Here is a 21124-nt window from a genome sequence, read left to right on the forward strand (position 1 = left end):
TCAGACTGGACCCTACCAATACCCTGAACTCAGACTGGACCCTACCAATACCCTGAATTCAGACTTCTGGCCTCCAGGACAAGGGGAGAATTTATTTCTCATGTCTAAAGCCCTCTAGTTTGTGCTATTTTGTTTCCAAGAGTCCCCGGAAACAAATGCTATGGGCATGCTCAGATATACAAATTCAAACCCAGGACCAACCCCAGCATTGTCTGTGACCCAGAACAAACTAACCAGGGCTAAGAAATGTTTATCCACGTGAGTTTATGTAAACAACAGCAAAAGTAGGCAGATTACCCATGTCCTAGGTGAGAGCTTTCTAAAACCAAGACCGCTTTGATATATATGTTTGTTGTTGTTCGTGTTTCAGCAAACGTTGAAAATAAAGCATCCTATTCATGTTTGCATTATTCATTTTGCAAATCAATTATGTGCCCAATCAATCAGGATTTCTTTCAAGACCTTTGGCTGGGGAGCTGGGTGGTATTTCTTCAGTTCTGGCTGCACATATACAATCATTCCATCATTTTGACTTCTTTGCCATTTTGATTAGTTGAAATACCAGAGTTGTGTGTGTGTGTTTCAGTGGGGAGAAGGAAAAACTGAGAGAAAACAGCACCCTCCCCCGCAATCACTTAAGTGGTTATATCGCTTTAAGAACGCTTAGTTGGCAGACCAAGTAGAAACAGATGGATTTTCAAGAAGGCGTATTTTGCTTCAGTCAAAGGTTACGCGAGTGACCCTAGATTGAATGAGCTGCTCTGCAAAGTAGCGAGGTGTCTGACACTGGAACTGCATTTGGGATCTGGGAGAGTGGAGGCTGGCAAGACCCAATGATCCCTCAAGCTTGTTACAACCCCGGGTTGACAAGCAGCCTCTTGTAGATTGCTCCAGTGGGAGCTTTGGCTTCGCGGGCTGGAGTGCAGAGGCTTGTGCCTCTGTGAGTCAGAAAGCAGACACGCAGGCACTCACCGACACTTGGCCATTGATGATGACCTCCTCAGAGAAGCGCACTTTGACCGGGTTGGACTTCAATCTCGCTTTCTTGGCAGCACTAATAAATGCTGACTTGGGAGACTGGAAGGAAGAGAAGACAGTTTCCCCAATTACTCATAACATAATTTAAACCTTGTAACAGTTGTTTTCTAGTGAAAAAAGGGTAATGTTGGGTGCCTCTCGAATTCTAGGGTGAAATGCAAATTATGGATGCAGTCAAAACCTTGTCGTGCCCACCTTTCCTTTAGTCACCAGGCCGGAACTACAAACAGTACAAATGGCATAGCCCATGTTCTTAGGGAGCATATTTCCAAGGCTCTTTTAAAATGATTGCTGTGAAAGGCCATACACTTCTTTTAAGTCCGAGCTTTGAGCATAATTAGAAGGGGAGGTGCTGGCCAACTCTAATTATGAGTTTATTTTGAATGATCTCTTGTAAGGAGAAAGAGATGAGCCACTAATAGTTTTTAAATGATGGATAATCTCACCAGGATTCAAATGCTGAGCATAAGGGCATGCCAACGTGCCAGCATAATCGATCTCTCTGTCTGCCGTGCTCCACGGACACACAGCTGGAGTTTCACCCTCTTGTTAGTAACTTGTGACCTTACTGGGCAGGGGGTAGGGAGGAGACCTTGCTTTACAATTAAGAGCTGACTGCATATTCTGCCTCATGGTTGAGTTTGTATTTTATGAGCCTTTTCTATCTTTTTTTAATAGCCTCTTCTATCTTTTCTTGAGAGAGAAAAAAAGGAAAAGGTGGAATGACTCAGTTCTTTCACAGAATGGAAAGTGCAAGGGCCCCAAGGGTCCTGGGGTCCAGGGAGCTCCCTGCTGCAAGACCTGGATGAAGTAATTTCATCAGAGAGTCGTAATGATGATGAGGCCTAAACCAGAAGACAGCTGGCAGATCGATCTTCTAGGGAGTGACTTTGGACCAGACGCCATTTCATTATTATTTTGTTACAGCTCCACTTTCTCTTGAGCTCAGTCTAGAAGAAATCATTTAGCTTGAATCACGGCATTGCCATCCTTGTACATCAAATTGGTCAAACATCAAGAATTGAACATAGTTTAAACTAATGTTTATCATAGCATCTGGTCCTAAGATGTTGAGGCTCCTACTTAAAGAATTCTAGCAACGGATTCAAAAATCAACCCAATCAACTCAGAGGCTCCACCTCCTGTGTACTGTATGAATCTCAAAGTACAAAAGCCCATCAGAGTCATCCCCACCCCCCACACACACACATACATCATTGGTTGTCATGTAAAAAAAAAGTAAACAAACAACACACCCATCACTGTCAGCTACAAGTACTCTTGGGACCAATGAAAATTATGGCAGACTGGGTAAACTATAGGTAAGCCATACAATGGAAGATCATCCAGTCCTAAAAGGAATGATGGTCCAACAGATTCTCTAACAAGGAACAACCTTGACCGCATTAGACCACACGAAAGAAGCTGAATGCCCAAGGGCGCGTACTAGGAAATAGCCAAACCCCCAACCTCAAACTCACTGCCACAGAGTCCATGCTGACTCATAGTGACCCAATAGGACAGGGGAGAACTGGCCCAGGGGAGTTTCCAACACTGTAACTTTTTAGAGGTGTACAATCCTCCTCTTTCTCTCTGTTTCAAATGGTTTGACTTTGTGATTATCAGTTCACTGTGTTCCCAAATGGGTAAATCCGCAGAGACTGAGAGCCGAGGCTGAGGGGAGGAGGGAGTAGGAGGGAGCGCTTAATGGGTTTGACGGGTTTATCTTTTAGGATGAGAAACATTTTCTGGAATGAGTGTGGTGAAGGTTGCATAAAGCAGCCCTAGTGACACAGCGGTTAAAGCACTTGACTGCTAACCAAACACTTCCAACTCACTAGCTGATCTGCCCGAGAAGCTGAGGCAGTGTCTTCAGTGAAGACTGACAGCCTTGGAAACCGAGGGGCCAGTTGTACTCAGACCGAGCGGGTGGCTGGGTATTGGAATCACCTTGAAGGGAGTTGCTGGTGGTCACACAACATGGTGGAAGGAACTTCCTCCTGAATTGCACCCTTCAAAATGGTAAATTGTAGGTTGTCAGTATTTTACCAAACACACACAGCTGTGGGTGTGTATGGGGGCGGGAGCAAGGAAGACAACCAAACCCACTGTTTGAGGGCCTTGTGACTCATGGCGACCCTGTACAGTTTCTTCCCCTGTACATCGTTACAGGGGCAAACAGCCTCATCTTTCTTTCTGCTGAAGGTTGAGCGCCAAAGCTTGTGGGGAGCGGCCCCATAGTACTTAAAACATGGTAAAATGTGTGTGTGTGTGTGTGTGTGTACAAGGGAGCTTCAAAACGTTCTTGAGGTCCTCTCATATGTGTGGTTATGTGTTGGGCTGCTAACTACAAGGTCAGCAGTTCCAAACCACCAGCCACTCTGAGGGAGAAAGACAGGGCTTCCTACTCTTGTTAAGTTACAGTCTCAGAAACCCACAGAGGCACTTCTACCCTGGCCTTTAGGATGACGATGAGTCGGAATCGACTTGATGGTGGTGAGGACCAGAAGAAGCCTGTTATTTGTGAAGTTTGCCTTCACCTCCCGCCTACCCTCTGCTGTGGGTAGGTGGATAGTTGGACCACCCCAGGCTGCAATTCTCTGATTGAGGGAAGCAGTTGTAAGAGAATAGCTGTTCTCTAAAATCAACGTGCAACCCAAACCCTCCGACTGGCTGCTCTTCCAAAACAATCAGCTTGTGAAACTGCCCACCTGACATTCAAAAGTCCTACTGGTGGCATCCTCATCCATATCTTTGCAAAGGTAGGACACATTTAGTAATGATTAATGAAGAAATCGTACAGTTCATGAATTCATTTGCTTTTCATATGCCAATTTTTAATAGAAGGAAAACATTCTTCTCCCTTAATGATTTTAAGCAGAAAATATTTACATTGGCACAATAAGGTTAACACCAATGAAGCGGCTGTAATAAAGCACAAACACTCCTAATGGAATGAGATGTTTCCATGTCGAGACACCTCATATTTCCAGCATTTCACACTCGTCATTGCACCGCATCCAAACCCCTGGGGGGTAGCCGGCATCCATAGCACTTATAGCCTTGGCCATGCTACGGCTCACATCTGTTCTGTCCGATAGGGTCGCTCTGACCACCTGACAGCAGCAGGTGTTTCATTTCATGACACACAGGGCCATCTTGGAAACCCAGACAGTAAGTTGGTAACCAAGGCTGTGACATCACCATGATCTCACACATAACTTGAAGTCAACGAACTTGAAGTAAAGGTCGAAGTACAAATCCCTAACAAGTGCATTCTTCCCAACATACACCAAAAAGGACGCTTTTGATAATAAAAACATTGACTCTCCAGACTCTTTGAGCCAGACGGCTTCTTAATGAGAGTCAACAGCAGCAACCACAACAAAAACCCTGATTCAGAGCTGACTCAGAAACCCCGTGTGTCAGAGTAGAACTGCCCTTCATAGCGTTTCCAGTGACGGATTTTTCAGAAGTAGACTTTTCTTGTAGTGTTCTTCTGGGTGGACTTGAACCTCCAATCTTTCAGTTATTGGTGGTCCAACATATTAACCACTTGCACTACCCGAGGATTTCAAGAATCAACAAAGTAATGGCCCATTCCTTCAGCTAGTACATGAAATCAAACGCACTGCCCTCAAGTCAATACTGACTCATAGAGGCCCTACGGGGCAGAGTAGAACTGTGGGTTCCCAAGACTGTAACTCTTAATGGGAGTAGAAACCCTCGTTTTTCTCTGGCAAAGAGAATGGTGGTTTTGAACTGCTGACCTTGCTCTTAGCAACAACGTGTGGTCCACTATGCCACTAGGGTGGAGGTAAAAGGGTCATAACTGCAGCTTTAACTCCAATTTCTTTTTTTTTTTTAAGAACACGCACCACCCCAAAACCTGGTGAATTAATTCTTAGAAACCTCCAGACCTGTAGGTGCTGATCACAGGCCCTTCATATCCTGTGGTGGAAATGACAAGTAATTATCATTGAGAATAATCAGATGCTCCTGCTGTTAGTTAATTTTATGATAAGAAGGACCCTAAGCAACTTCTGTTCCTCTTTCCAAACTCACTGTTGCTAAGGTGACCACTATAAGGTGACCGCATGCTCCCAATGTTTTTAGATGCTCTTATAATGTTCGACCAAATCACAGAAATAAGATACTTTCTGAAAATGGACAGTAGAATCCTAAACTGACCATCCAGTTCACGCTCCGTTGTCAACATTGTTGTTAGGTGGTGTTCAGCGCACGCACGCACACACACACACACACACACACCTCTACCTCAGAGCAGCCCTGTGTACAGAACCAAACATTTGCTTTCTATTTACTGAGTGGCCTTTAACAAGAAGGGCGATGCAAAGATTTTCATGAAACTGGTTTCTTAAGAAGTGTTCCCAGGACAAATATGAAGGGGAGTGGGGGAAATGGACTAAGCACACAAATTCCTATAGAGAGAAGCTCTAGAGATCATCTGGACTAGATGCTGGCAAACTTTTGCCATAAAGGGCATGCTAGTAAATGCTTTAGACACCGTGGTCCAAACAGGCTTGGTCTCAATGACTTCTCTCTGTCACAGTAGCGTGAAAGTAGCCAGACAATATGTAATTGAATGAGCTTGACTATGTTCCAAGAAAACATTAATTCTAAGAACAGACAGCAGGCTGTAAGTAGCCGGTGGTTCAATGTAATGTTCTGTAGTCGTTTCAAGGATGCTTAGAACAATTATTTTCTTTTCTTTTGAAATAATGGAAACAATTGGTTAACTTTTCTAACTATTGGTTTTGCTATTTGGGCTAAAAATGTTAACAAATTCATTACATTGTTGTACGAAACTCCCACACTATAAAGCATATTACAGGTGTAACAAAGAGGGCAGCATTAATCATCTCATTTCTATAAAAGCTTGTAAGGAAATGGCTGATTTTGTTTGAAGTGCTACATATATTCAAACAAAATATGGGCAACATCCTCAGTTATATTTTCTTAGCAGCAAAGGTGAAGAAAAAATTCGTGATGACATGGGAGACTGCTTGTGAGCTCTTCAATGAAACAAATAACACAGTGGACGATATGATACGATCGGTTCCCACGACTGACAAGGCGGAGGGAAAAACGACTGGAAGGAACTAGGTCTGAAAGGTGATACTGAGAGTCTCCAAGGGAAAGGTTTAGTTTTGCATCATCTGGACTTCCTCTTAAAAGACAGAAATGGCAGGGGGGAAGGAAGCCTACATAGGACTCTGAAAACAGGTCAGCAACCTGGTAAGAATCATTTTTTCAGAGAGAATAACAGGGATCACAAGCCCCTTCGACCTGGACCTCCCTGGGGATGGATTTCAGGCAGTGTGCAGGGTGGGTGACTTTGGGTGCCTCTCTTTCTTGGGCCTTATTATGCAGGAGAAGCGCAACATTGAAATTGCTGGCCCACCTGTTATAAAAGAAATTAAAATGCTGATTTTTGTTGTCAGCCATAAAAGTATGAGGAGTTGATGCCAGGGGCTTAAGTGGAGAGCAAATATTTTGAGAATGATGAGGGTAACAAATGTACAAATGTGCTTTATACAATTGGTGCGTGTATGGATTGCGATGAGTTGTATAAGGCCCCAATAAAATGATTTAAAAAAATCACCCCTACTGCTCAAAAAAAAGAGTAGATTTTATTGGCTTTCTTTTTGTCTGCTGGGTCATCTCATCCTGTACATTGGAGCTGACTTCTGATAGGATGTTAAGCAAACAGATGAAACCCCGCATGCATCAGGCACCCAGAGTGATTTAGGGCCTGGTACTCCCCAGGATGCGCACCAACTAAACTTGGTCTGTTGAAATAGTCACAAAGTCTCAACACCTTTATCTCAACTACTACCCATATAGAGGAAGGAAAAGTCACTTTGGGCTGCAACTGTAAGGTGGGGTAGTGGTTCCCAACAGGGGACAGTTTGGGCCCTCTTCCTCACCGGGGGGCATTTGACCAGGTCTGCAAACATTTTTAGTTCACAACTCAGGGCGTGGAGCAACTGGCATTTAGTGGGCTGGGCCAGGATGCCACTCAACCTTCGGCAATGCACAGAACGGGCCCCACACCTAGATCAGCCAGGAAGGATCTAGCTTCAATAATGCCAACATTAAGAAATCTTGAGGCGTGTGGTGTGGAGACCCAAAGCCCATCTGTAGGTAACTAAACATCCCCTTGCAGAAGGGTCGCGGGAGGAGATGAGCCAGTTAGGGTGCAGCAGAGCACCCATGAAACATACAACTTTCCTCTAGTTCTTTAATGCTTCCCCCCTCCCCCCCACTATCATGTCCCCCAACTCTACCTCAAAAATCTGGCTGGACCAGAGGATGTACACTGGTACAGACAGGAACTGGAGACACAGAATCCAGGATAGATAAAAACCTCAGTACCAATAATGAGAGTAGCGATACAAGGAAGGGAAGGGGTAGGTGGGGTATAAAGGGGGAACTGATCATAATGATCTATATATAACCCCCTTGCTGGGTGACGGACAATAGAAAAGTGGGTGAAGGGAGACATCAGAGAGTGTAAGACATTAAAAAAATTATAATTTATAAATTATCAAGGGTTCATGGGGGGACGGGGGCTGAAGAGCAGATACCAAAGGCTCAAGTAGAAAGAACATGTTTTGAAAATGAGGATGGCAACAAATGTACAAATGTGCTTAATACAATGGATGGATGTATGGATTGTGATAAGAGTTGTATGAGTCCCCAATAAAAAGATTTTTAAAAACCCAACCAAATAACCAAAAAAGAAATCTTGAGGAGACTTAAGAGGTGAGAAGGTATTTAGCTAGGCCAAGAAGGTGATGGAAGTAGAGTCAGGGAGGGAGTGGTTTCAGGAAGGAGGGCTGACCACCTGCGAAGATCCAGCAGGGAGAGAGCAACTCTGAGGAGCAAGGGGCAGCTGCTGGTGATATGAACATGCGCAACTTGCTCATAACTACTGTGGTTCAATAATGCCTTTCCACATTCGACCCCAGCAACAGCCCCATGAGCACTGTGCTGACCACCTTCATCTTGGATAATGCCTTCTACTTCATCGTCATTGATTCTTGTGCACTATCTAGTTAGTGATTCTTCTTCCTTCCCCCCACCCGCATCTTTAGTAAGCATCAAAGAGTGTCTCTCTCCATGTGTAAACCCAGTCTTCAATTCTGTAATAGTGGTCTCATACAGTGTTTGTTCTTTTGCGAGTGAATCATTTCCCTCGGCATACTATCTTCTAGATTTATCCATGGTGTGCGACGTTTCTTGGGTTCCTCATTCTTCTTTGTTATGGTACAGCATTCTATTGTCTGTGTGGCCAGCAGTTGGTTTATCCACTGACGGACAGTTAGATGGTTTCTATCATTTTTGCTACTGTGAACCATGGGTATGGGTAGAACAAAATTCAAATTGATTCACTGTTTTAAAAGAGACTCGAGGACCCCCTCTCTGCAAGATTATTTCCTGAAGACAACTTTATAATGGAAACTCACAACATTTCCAGGAGCCGCATCTCAGCCAATAACAGATGGGCCTATAAGATCGACACCTACGTAGAATGCACTCCTACCGATCAACTCAATGAGACCCAAAAGACAGTGTGGGTCCCGAGAGCGGAAATGAGAAGGGAGGAGGGGCAAGGAAACTGGATGAATGGAAACTGGGGACCTAGGGAGGAACTGGGGAGAGTACTGACATATTATGAGAATTACAACTAAAATCACAGAACAATTGATGTATGAATTATTGATTGGAAAACAAACTTGCCATGTAAACGTTCACCGAAAGCACAACATAATGTTAACAACAAAAGTAAACAAACAAATAAGCTTGGTGGTAATGTACATGGAAGCACATTGAAGGAATTCAGATGATCATGCGATGGCCCTTGAATGTGATGTTATTGGGACCTTCCTTGAACAGATGAAGAAACTAGGCTCAAACCAGGTATGAAAGTCACTCATGTTATATTGTTGGGAGCTGAATCTCAGACTTGGTTCTCTTATATCCTGCAACTCCTTCACTGTCGTGAAATTCAAAAGTGTGTGTGTGTGTGTGTGTGTGTGTGTGTGATTGTGACAAAGAGCTGGGACTAAAATTAACCAAGGGTATGTAACCAAGCTTCTACACTAACATAGTTCTATCATAGATGGTGTGATATTTTCTGGTCTTGGTTAATTCTATTTATGGTCATACTAGAGTTCTGAATATATATATATAATTTCCCTGTCTAAATAAATTAACCCAGAACTCCAAGAAGGAAAATTCTGGTGGGTGAAGAGGTAGGGTAGAAACTGGAAAATACTGGGGCCTTTTATGAGATGTGTAGGCCTAGGGAAGTGTGAACCATTAACATGCTTGTTGCTAAGCAAAAGGCTGGTGATTCAAGTCCATCCAGACATACCTGAGGATTCACTTCTGGGGAAAAAAATCAGCCACTAAAAGCTATCTGGGTACAGTCCTACTCTAACACACAAGGGGTCAGAGTCTGGGTTGGTGTTTGTTTTTTGTTTTTTAATAGATGCAGACACACTGTAATTCTAAGAGGGGATGAGATGGAAGCTTAAACAGAATGCCTGACACCCCACAGGAAGGCCAAGCAGGGTGCTGACAGGAAATGCTTTGGGAAAAGTTCGAAGGAATTCCCTGCTGCAGTCTTTTTCCGTCCAATAGACAATGTCTAAAATTGACAACCAGTGGTAGGTTTCGACAAGTCAAAGAATGGTGGCCTGGGCCTGCAGGTGGGACCTGGGATGCTGGTAAACCAACACAGGGGCTCTTATTTACTGGGTGATAGAAATGTTCAAACATTGTACTGTTTAATCAATACACTGCATAAGTTTAATCAAAATCATAGAAATGTACAATTCAACTGGGTGGATTTTACATAAGCAAATTGTATCCCCTCGAGTTGTTTAAATAAACCATCATGGGTACTGAAGGCAATAGGATTTAAATCACGATACACATCTCCAACAAGCCTCCTGAAACCCCATTTTCCAGGCCACATCTCATCTAATTCTACCTTTATTAAATAAGCAATTACTTCTTATTGCTCTTGAATGTCCTCAGGTCGATTTGGACCTATACCAACCCCCTGTGACAGAGTTGAACTGCCCATAGTTCTTGGCTGCCATGTTTATGGGTGTAGATTATCAGGTCGTTTCTCCCCCTGAGCTGCTGTATTCATTGTGAGTTTGAACTACTAACCTTTTGGTCAAGTGGCAAACCATTCCGGCTACCAGGGCTCCCTGGCTAGATATTAATAAATAATAAGCACATCCAAATGACTAATACATAGTCAATAATAGACATCCAACTTCTCTACCAAAGTACTTAGGTGGGGAGAAGAAGAACAATCATGTGCCAACCTCCTATGATGAAGTATGCGGTGTTCCCACAAGACTTGTGATCTTTAACTTGAACCTACGAGGAAATCTTGGGTTTGGGGTCCGCTCCAGATGTCAGAGTGTCACAGGCCAGTATGAGCTGACCATCTTTCAGTCTATGTAAGAAACTCATTGCTGCTTTCTCTCGCATGACTGGTTCGCTCCAACTGGCGTCTACAGTCCTATGCCCTATTGTGAATAATGCGGCTTGTGTGTGCTCTTCTTTTCGGGTTGTAGGCTTATTGGAACAGGTAGTGAAGACAGCGGGAGGGGATGAATCCCTGAGCTCACCCCGTAACACTTTTACTCACAGAAAACTTACCGGATAAGGCTGGATGACAGTGAGGAGTATTGATTCTTTGCAGCTTCTGGAAGAGAAAAAATAAAATAAAATAAACCAACATATTTATGAAATACATCAAGCCCAGGCTTTCCCAGCAGCAGTTTCCTTTTGAAGCAAAATGTGTGATGCGCTGGTGAAATGTTCTTTGGTTTCCTGGGGGCAGAATAAATCAAAACAGCCCAGAAGTGGGCTTTCAGAATACAGAGGACCAAAATCAAGTGCTTCCAAAGTGTTAACAAACAGCTCCCACTGGTTGCATCCTCTTTGTCTCACGCGGGGCCATATTATTCATACCAGCTAACGGTGGGCCCCCAAACAACATTGGGCCAGGGGTCGAGGCGTTTCAAAAGCATCCACTCAATGTGTCTCTTTACACCCGATTGTACTCGCAATGGATTCAACCCTTCTGACCTTCCCCTTTTCTTGGTTGCTTTAATATTTCTCTCTGGTGCTCCGTGGGGGCGGGGAGAGACTTCTAAAAAAATGCTAACATTTCCTTCAACATGGTTATCTTCTTAGGACCAGCATCATGAAAGAGAAATACCATTGTTGGTTGCTTATCCATAAGTAGCCCCCAGCAAACATCACCTTCTGGGCCCCGTGGCCCACGAATCGGACTCGGTAACTGTGTGTGGGATCCTGAGCCAATAAATATTTCAGACAGGCACCAGTTGGGAAATATTGCTCACAATTGGGTACACTTTGTAGCTAAAAGCAGAACAATGGAATGCAATGGTTTATTTAACTTCCTCCAAATCAGCCAAACCTTTCAAATAATTCAAACCCTTGGGGGACAAGTTATATTACAGATAATAATGCTTTCTCCTTCCTTTGTTCCTTTGTCACGAGGATGAGAAAGGTCAGTTGCCACATTGATGAGGAGTGGACTTTTTCTACATTGGGTTATATAATTAATTACCTGCATTTGTGATTTATGACCCAGACGAGTAAAGCCAAGGGGATCTGGAGGCAAGACTGCACAAGGAAGAAGCCACTGCAAATTGCATTGCTAACTGCTTTGAGGCTTAGCCCACTTTCCCCTGGCTGTGCTGGGCCATGCTCTACAACAACGCTAGGACCATCAGGTAAAGAGTAAGGCCAAGGAAGATAGGGGTGGATGGAGTAGGAGAATGAGAACTGGAACTACAATTCAAGAAAGACCCAAACATTTCGGGTGATGGGGAGCATGGGGCCAGCACACTGGCGACAATGACCCAACTCGTCTCATGAGCATTTTCTTGCCAAGAGTTGCCACAGAGCCTCAGTCTTTGGCGTAATCCCAACTCACAGTGACCTTATGGAACAGGGTAGAACTATTCCGTTGGCTTTCTGAGGCTGTATATCTTTACTGGAGCAGAAAGCCCCATCTTTCATCCATGAAGTGCATGTTAAGCTCAAACTGCTAACCTTGTAGTTAGGAGACCAATGTGCAACACACTATGCCACCAGGGCCCCCATTATTCCCGTCAGAGGGAAAAACAGAGCATCAAGGTGATCAAGTAACAAGCCAGCACATGCATGAATGATCATGCATTGTTGGTGGGCATGCAGACCTAAGTTCTGGTTCCAGGAAGTGACATGGTACCACTAGGTCAACCTCAGGGTCTGTGTTAGTCTGGGTGGACTAGAGAAACAAATTCATAGATACTCATATATGTATAAGAAAGGAGTTTATATTAAAGAGCAATTGTATATTGAGAAAACATCCCGACCCAGTCCAGATTAAGTCCATAAGTCTGATATTAGCCCATATGTCTGATGTCAATCTATCAAATCCACTTCAGATGTACGAAACACATGCAATGATTTTGAATGCAGGAAGATCGCATGCCAGTGGAAGTCTTGCGGATCCAGTGGCGGTAGAGGTATCTCAGTGCTGGCAGAGGTCTCCACATGGCTCCCTCAGCTCCAGGATTCCAGTGTAGCTCCATGTGTCTTGTCAGCAGCAATGGCTCCCAGGGAGTGAGTTTGTGTCCCGTCTCCTGTGAGCTATTTATCTCCTTAGTTCCTCAAAATGAGATCATCAAGCTGCGACCTGATTGACAGGCTAAAATCCCTGCCTTCACTCTTGAGTCTCAAATTGACAATAGATTATATAACTATGACAGAGTCCAAACACTATAACCCAGCAATTATAACCTAGCTTTATAGCATTAAGAAATTCTTCCAGGAGCATCTAAAGGAACAGGGCTGAAGATGTTCCCTGCAGTGGAAGGACAGTGGATTCATGAATGTGTGTGGATGCACATCATGGTGGGGCTCATCTGAAAGCTCAGCTGGGGAGGTATCCACTTATAAGCTCACTGCCATTGTTTTGGGCAGGATTCATTTCTTTGTAGGTGGTTGAACTGAAAACCACTATCCCTAGCTGGCTGGAGGCTGGCTCAGTTCTTGCCATGGGGGCCTCCCAACATAATAACATAGTTTATCAAAGCCACCACAAGAGGGTCTGGGGACAAGATGGGAGTTACAATCCTCTGTAGTAACATCAACACGATAAGTGATAGCCTTTGCCTTATTCTATTGGTCAGAATCATCACAGATCTCATCCAGATTAAAAGAGAGAGGAAGACACGAGGCTATGAATACCAGGAGGCAGAAAACAGCAAGGGCCATCCCAGAGTTGATGTACCACAAGAGCAAGCAGAGTTATATAACCAAGCAATCCATCGGTAGTTTCGACCCATAATTTCACCCTTCTTTCAACCAAGAATTTCAGGAACCAGTATGGTTAAGCTCATCTTGTTAATTTGAAAATGGGGACCATTTTACAAAATATGTCTGTTGCATATAGTAATGCCCTGCAAATTGCCTGGAACATAACCAAGATTGAGTTCAATTTTACCATTTAATGAATAAATAAAGTTATCTGAATTGAAATAAAATATTCCAATATGTTATTTATCATAAGGACTAGAAATGCTCTTTTCTTCTGTTCTTTACTCATCTATAATTATTTAATTACTATCTGCCAGACAAGAATAATGAATGCCATAATGATTTGGACGTTAAAAAATTCAAAACCCAGTGCAGAAAAAAAAAATCGAAGCTACTTTGAAATGGCCTCAAAAGAAAGATTAGAATTGGGACTGGAAAATACCATGATTAAGTAATCAGACGACTTTTATTTTCTTTCTGTGAAGCCCTAAAACAGCTAGAATTTTTAAAACCCATTTAGAAATATATGTAGAGGAGTATAATTTCATAATGAATTTGAAGTGATTTTCCACTTTTGAAGAAGCATTGCAAATTGCAGTGCCAATATCTATTTAACCCTTGAGTCACAGTGCTCATCAGCAGGGGAGGGAGGGGCTGCTTCTGTCACATTTGTCTTCCAGTCAATCTCTCACTTTCTCTCACCAGCACCTGTCTGTCAGCTTGTCACTCTGTGGTGGCTTCCGTATTATTATGGGACTCAAAGCTATGACATGGGTATTTCAGATACCAGCAGGGTCACTCATAGAGGACACGGTTTAGCAGAGCATCCAGGTGAAGGGCAGATGTCAGAAGAGAGGCCTCAAGGTATATTTCCAAAAGTTAGCCCATGACAACTCTCTGAATCACAACAGACTGTTGTCCAAATATGCAGTGCTAGAAAAGAGCTCCTGCATCTTTGAGAGCTCAGCTTACACACAACAGGATGTCCTTCCATGGAATCCTGCTCACAATCACTCACAGGTGAATCCTATCAGCAGCTTCCCCCAACTTGTCACCAAGCACCTGCAAGTAAAAGTTGTTTGGTGTGATTTAGAGACACAGGCTAGGAGAACAACATGAAACACTCACTGCTCCTGCTGAGCCAACCTGGATTGACTATTTAAAAGCGGAGTAGGAAGTAATCGGGCAAGGTTTGGGGGGCACTGGGTGCAAGAGGATGACACAGGACTGGGCGACATGGCATTTACATGGGACATGGGGTCCTTATGAATTGGAGCCACCCCAATGCCATCACAACCACCCTTTCTCCAAGGAAGCGCTTTCCTTATCCTTTCTTGATGGAAGGTTCCTGAAAACCAGTTTGGGATCCAGAACCTCAGTGGCTGCAGGTCATGCGTTTGTGCCCCATCCTGTGGTACAATGTCATTGGACGAATTCTGCTGGAGCCAACAGAACTGTGTAAGGAAGATGCCTGAGTTCTAAGGAAGCAGACAGTGTCCCAAGTTCAGTCTTCAAGTCCTTTTCAACAGTGACACTGTGGCTACGTAGCCAACACCGCGTACCTTTGGGCAACCTAGTTTGGAGCCATTCTCGAATGGCCTCTCCAAGTTTACATGTCCACCGTTTTAATATTGGCATTCGTGGTGTATTTCCCTTTCGAGGGGCCCTAGTGGGGTGGGAGGAACCCTGGTGCTTAGTGGGTACCTGCTGGGCAGTGATCTGCAAAGGCAGCCGTTTGAAACCACCAGCCCTCCGAGGGAGAAAGATGGGACTTTCTACTCTCATAGAGAGTTACAGTGTTGGAAACCCACAGGGGGCAGGTCTGCCCTGTCCTGCAGGATTGCCGGGGGTCAGCGCCGACTTGATGGCAGGGAGTTTGTTGCTTTGCTGTCGTAGTGGTTATGCATTGGGCTGCTAACCACAAAGTCAGCAGTTTGCCACCACCAACTGCTTCCGTGGGAGGAAGGCGAGGCGTTTTATTCCTGTCAAGAGTCACCGTCTCAGAGAACACGGGGCAGTTCTACCTTGTCTTACAGGGTCGCTATGGGTTACAAACAATGTGATGGCAATGCGTTTGGTTGGGTTTTATTTCTCTTTTAGGTTAACTGAACAGGTCCCTTGGTTGGCTCAGAGATTGATGGGAATCTCACAGAAAAGGGAAGGATTCTTTTCATTTCCTCAGAGATCGGGAAAGCAAAACCAAACCCCTAATATCTACAACATCGAGGAAGGTCTTTTATAAAAAAATCAAGACTCTGGCTTTAAAAATGCAAGTCCAAACAACCGAACCCCAAGATTTGAAACCACAAAAGAAGCAATAGTGGATCTAGAAGGCTGAGAGGTTAGCCTCTTAGAGGGAACAGAACGAGACAATTTAGGGCTACATTATGAAAGACTTTTGCAGACTGTAAAATGGCATTCTAACATAACTCAGAAAATTGAGGTCCAATCTTTCTTATTTGGCAGGCGAGGTGGTGAGGCCCAGTGAAATGGTGTTTGAACTCTCACTTCTCCGGTACATACACAGTCACGGGACAGTCTTCTTCTGCTTGCACTGGAGAGTCCTTCAAAGAGATTCAAAAAATGCTCCTTCCTGCAAGCGAGTCCAGCATTTCCCCTAATGCCTCTTTGCTCAAAAGGGCCCTGACGCAATCCCGGGGCCTTTTGCGATGAAGCCCCTGGGGTGCTTTCTAAGCTGACTTCTGGTAGGAAGCTAGAAGAGGAAAAGAACACCAAGGTCCTTCTAATCTCGCCATCAGCCCTCACGCGATGTCCATCTAACCAGCTGCTGGGGAAGCTGGAGGAAATAGTCTTGCCCTTCCTTTTCAGAAACGTTGCCTAGGACTCCACTTGGAATGGGAATTTAATGCTCCACCCCATTGACCTTTCTAATACTCTGAGCAGTGATTAAAATTATCCACGGTATCAATTGCTAACAGGTACTGAAGCCATTAGCTAGACATAATGGAAACAGCCGGCAAATTACCAAACATTCAGAAAAGGTCAACAGATTATGGCCAAGTGTGATCTGTCAAGGGCTATAGGAAGCGTTCCCCTTGCCTTTCCTCTGACACCTGCAAAGGAAGCAAAGTGGAACAACTTCCCATTTTCAAGTTATGCTCAAGGGATACTACGGAAGAAAATGGGCAAAAGGAAGCCAACGTAGTTATCAGGACCAACAGAGACACAAAGATGGCTAAAGGAGTCCGACTGACCCTTGCTTGTCCCAGATCTATAGAGCACACCTCTCCTCTTGCTGTCTTTGTCTCCCTGATGAGGGGCTCTCCTGCCAAAGGGAAACTGTTGAGACTATAAGGAATGCATCTAACTAAGCAATACGGTTAATAGCTTAACCTTGAAACACGGGATGACTGCCCTGATCATCTTTTCCCATCTGTGGTATGAAGGTTCAAAGGATGGCTCCACACCTCCTTGTAGCCACACCACCTTGTAGCCACACATAGTTTGCATTTCTTCTTCTTTTTTTTTCTTTTCTTTCTTACTCTTTATTTTCATTTAAAAAATCATTTTATTGGGGGCTCTTACTACTCTTATCACAATCCACATATGCCTCCATTGTGTCAAGCACATTTATACATTTGTTGCCATCATCATTCTCAAAGAAAACATTTGCTTTCTACTTGAGCCCTTGGTATCAGCTCCTCATTTTTCCCCTCCCACACCACCACCCCTCCCTCATGAACCCTTGATAATTTATAAATTAATATTATTTTGTCACATCTTCCACTGTCCTTTGTCTCCCTTCACCCACTTTTCTGTTGTCTGTCCCTCAGGGAGGTGGTTATATGTAGATCCTTGTAATTGGCTCCCCCTTTTTACTCCACTTTCGCCACTCTCACCACTGGTCCTGAAGGGATCACCTGTCCTGGATTCTGTGTGTTTCCAGTTCCTATCTGCATCAGTGTACATCCTCTGGTCTAGCCAGATTTGTAAGGTAGAATTGGGATCATGAAAGTTGGGAGGAGGAAACATTTAAGAACTAGCAGGGAGTTGTATGTACCATGCAGGACATCCAACAGAATGTGGCCATCATTTTGTGAGGAAGTCCCAGTTGGCCACGTGGAGAGTCAGTATGCCAGGCGGGAGAGCTGCCCAGCTAGCTCAGGCTACCTGAGTCCAGGCAATAACAGCTGAGTGAAGAAGACATCCTGGCTGTCCATTCCTTCAGAATGCTACTGCCCCAACTGCATTAAACTACAGTCAAATAACTGAGCCCAGTGAGAACCACGTGGATGAGGCAGGTCAGCCTAAAGAACCAAGGGACAATAAGTACAATGTAGTCTTAAGCCATTATGTTTGGGGTGGGTTATTAGGCAACAGGTCACTGGACTACTTGCTTTTTAAAAAGAATTGATCATTTCTAAGGGCTTTAAAAAGTAAACATTCAAATTGGTCAGATGGGTTTGAAACGGAACATGTCTCCTTTATGAGAAGACGAGAAAGTGTGCAAGCTAAGGACTCCTCAAAGGACTATAAGTATAACCTGCATTAAAGAACCACACTGGTCTAATGATATGTGCTGGCATTTGGAAGATAATGCTGTAGCTGGCGGGAGTGGGGTTAGCACGGTTATAACATTAATTATGGACTTTTGAGGAGAGAAAAACTAATAAACTTAGGAGGAGAAGACTGGGGCTTAAACTGAAAAAAGTTTCCAGACCAAAAAGAATTTGGAAGGCACAGTTAGCAATAGGCATTGTAAGGCACCCACGTGAATTTTTTTTTAGAGAAAGGATTAAAGTGTACTGTAGATTTAATTTTGGAATTAGATACCCTGTATCTTTGAGTATAAGCTGAGTTTTCCAGCACATTCTTAATGCAGTTTTTGTGGTAAAGTTAGGTGCCTCGGATGTACACTGGTACAGATAGGAACTGGAACCACACGGAATCCAGGACAGATGAACCTTTCAGGACCAGTGGTGAGAGTGGAGATACTGGGAGGGTAGAGGGAGGGTGGGGTAGAAAGGGGCAACCAATTACAAGGATCTACATATAACCTCCTCCCTGGGGGACAGACAACTGAAAAATGAGTGAAGGTAGACGATGGGCAGCATAAGACATGATAAAATAATAATAATTTATAAATTATCAAGGGTTCATGAGGGAGGGGGCAGTGGGAAGGGAGGGGAAAATGAGGAGCTGATACCAAGGGCTCAAGTAGAAAGCAAATGTTTTGAGAATGATGATGGCAACACATGTATAAATGTGCTTGACACAATGGATGGATGGATGGATTGTGATTAGAATTGTATGAGGCCCCAATAAAATGATTTTAAAAAGTTAGGTGCCTTGGTTGATATTCGGGTTGGCTTATACTCAAATATATATAGTAGTTCTTATACTTGCCAACAGGGAGAACTGAGTGCAATAGTTCAAGAACGGACTCCGGCCAACAACCGTGTGAGTGAGCTTAATAGCAGATTCTCCCCATCTGATTCCATCAGATGAGACCTTAGCCCCAGCTAGCATCTTGACTGTAGCCTTGCGACAGATCTTCACCCCAGTTAAGCTGAATCCAAATGATTGACTTATAACAAATTGAATATGTGGGTGCTGTTAAAAGTTGTTACATAGGGGGTGTGATTTGTTAAGTAGAAATAGGTGGCTAAAAGCAAGATCCAGATAAAGAAGCAGAACACTACCTCTCAAAGAACTACCACTATCCTCCTTTCTAACACCCTAGCTTACTGCGACCTCATTTTAAACATGACATCGATGCAATCCCATTGTCGGAGCCCTTCTTTCCCTTTCTCGTTTGTCCATCAGTGTGTAAGATTCATCCACACCGGCACGTACAATTACAGATCTTTTATTCCCATGGCCAGGCAGTATGCGAATGTGTGACTGGACCACCATTGATTGTTCTATTCTATTGTTTGTGGGTAGGTCCCAGTTGGGGCTGGTAATGAACAGTCCTGCCCTTCCTGTTCTGGTGTATGTCTTCTGGCGAATGTATGTATACATTTTTGTTTGGTGTGTGCATATCTAAGAATTGATCTACTTAGATCATGGGGAATACAAATGTTCAGCACAAGACTGTGAGTTATTTCACTGTAAGTGTCCCATTCTAATCTTGTGCCATGTGCATCACTTTCATTCCATGAACCCTAGTTCTTTCTTATATGTCATATTCTTTCTATGCCCTTATATTTTTGTCAGACGGAAGTCCTTGTGTTCCAGCAGCTACTGGAATAAGTTGCAATTGGTCTATCAATCCAGACTGTCATCTAAACATACATTCTTGAGTGCAAGTGGAGATAAGTGTTATGACTGAAAGACATCAGGTTAAATAAGTGATCAGTTTATGTCTCCCAAAGGAGGGATAGCAGAGAAATGTCTTATGGCTACCTTGTTACTCCTGGCCGTCGGGTCAGCTCCAACCCATGACCACCATGTGCATAACAACAAAATGTTGCCTGGTCCTGTGCCATCTTCATGATCCTTCATGTGCTTGAGTTCATTGTTGTGGTCATTGTGCCAATCCATTCCATTGATGGATTGCTTAGATGATGAATTACTTCAGAAGTCATTCAAGCTGTCAGTTGGTTAAGGGATGCTGAAAGCTGTCGGCATGGCATATTCAACTCACCATACTAAGTAGCTAAAATAGTTTCAAAGTATTTGGAGTCCCAAAGCCCTGACTGGTCATGAAGAGTTGTGGAGGAGAAGAGTAGTTCATGCCATCACATTACGTCTTGGATGTTTTGACATGTTTCGATGCCTACATATATTCAAGAATGAATTATTTAATGAGCTAAAACTCAAGATTTGAAATAACATTCGAATTGGCTCTGAACACCCAAAGAAGTCTCTAAACCTGTGGCTCTTTACATTTCCATTTAAATTCATAAAACAAATGAAAGGAAAATCCAGTTCCTCAGTAGCAAAAGCCATATTATAAGTTTCCAATAACCACATGTAACTACGGGGTGCCATATTTGCTCATTCCAGAATGATCCCTTGGACAGTTTCTCTCGATGTTTGTCTGTGTCTGGAGGTATTTTCTCAAGAAACAGCAAAGACGATCTTCCTCCAGAGAATTAACCCAATCCCTATCTTATTCTAAAGAGGGACAGTCTTGCCAGCGGGATCAGAGTGTTGGCATGTACACAGAGATAAACATGGTGTCCAGAGATGAGAGATTACATTGCACAATCTGCACAGCAGTCTATCCTCTGGGGGTGGGGGGAGAGTTTCTCCTTGGAATGAAGAAATCTTGTGATTTTCTAAGATAATTGGATTTCTAATGATTCCAGGTCCTACTGTTTTACAATACCCTCAGATGCATTGCCCTGTCCCTGAAAGGGGATGACAGGAGGGAACCCCTGAAATGACAGAAACAACCCCAAAGTGAAGATCCAATTGAATGGTGATAGCTTTACCGCAGCTGGCCCCTGATAACCCAGCCACAGTGCTCCTGCCTTCCCTGTTTGGAGATAAGGAAACTAAAGTTCAGAGAGATCAAGGAAATGGTCTCAGATCCCACATTCAGTAACAGGCAGAACCAGGACATGAACCTGTGGTTTTCCTTTTTTTGTTTGGAAGCCTGTCCTCCTAATCCTGAAGCTGTTCTGTAGAAATCCAGAACTAGACCATGAAGCAGAGAATTATAAAGCACCAAGTTCCTACTTAAAAAGGTTTTCTGTTTCTCCTCTGTATGCATACATGCTACAGT

The 21124-nt window shown here is 43.7% G+C and overlaps 1 protein-coding gene across 2 annotated transcripts in view; it reads right to left on the reverse strand.

The window, feature by feature from the left end:
• FRMPD4 (FERM and PDZ domain containing 4) overlaps positions 1-21124 on the reverse strand; it is an 874018-nt gene that overhangs the window by 44882 nt on the left and 808012 nt on the right. For both annotated transcript variants that reach the window (XM_045290765.1, XM_030885770.2), the window contains exons 5-6: positions 10750-10795; positions 973-1077 (exon numbers count right to left, since the gene is read on the reverse strand). In XM_045290765.1, the coding sequence (XP_045146700.1) occupies positions 973-1077; positions 10750-10795 (151 nt within the window). The remainder of the gene's footprint in view (positions 1-972; positions 1078-10749; positions 10796-21124) is intronic.

Source organism: Echinops telfairi, unplaced genomic scaffold (genome assembly GCF_000313985.2).
Source record: "Echinops telfairi isolate 266 unplaced genomic scaffold, ASM31398v2 ScPeMD7_53;HRSCAF=182, whole genome shotgun sequence".
Taxonomy (NCBI): domain Eukaryota; kingdom Metazoa; phylum Chordata; class Mammalia; order Afrosoricida; family Tenrecidae; genus Echinops; species Echinops telfairi.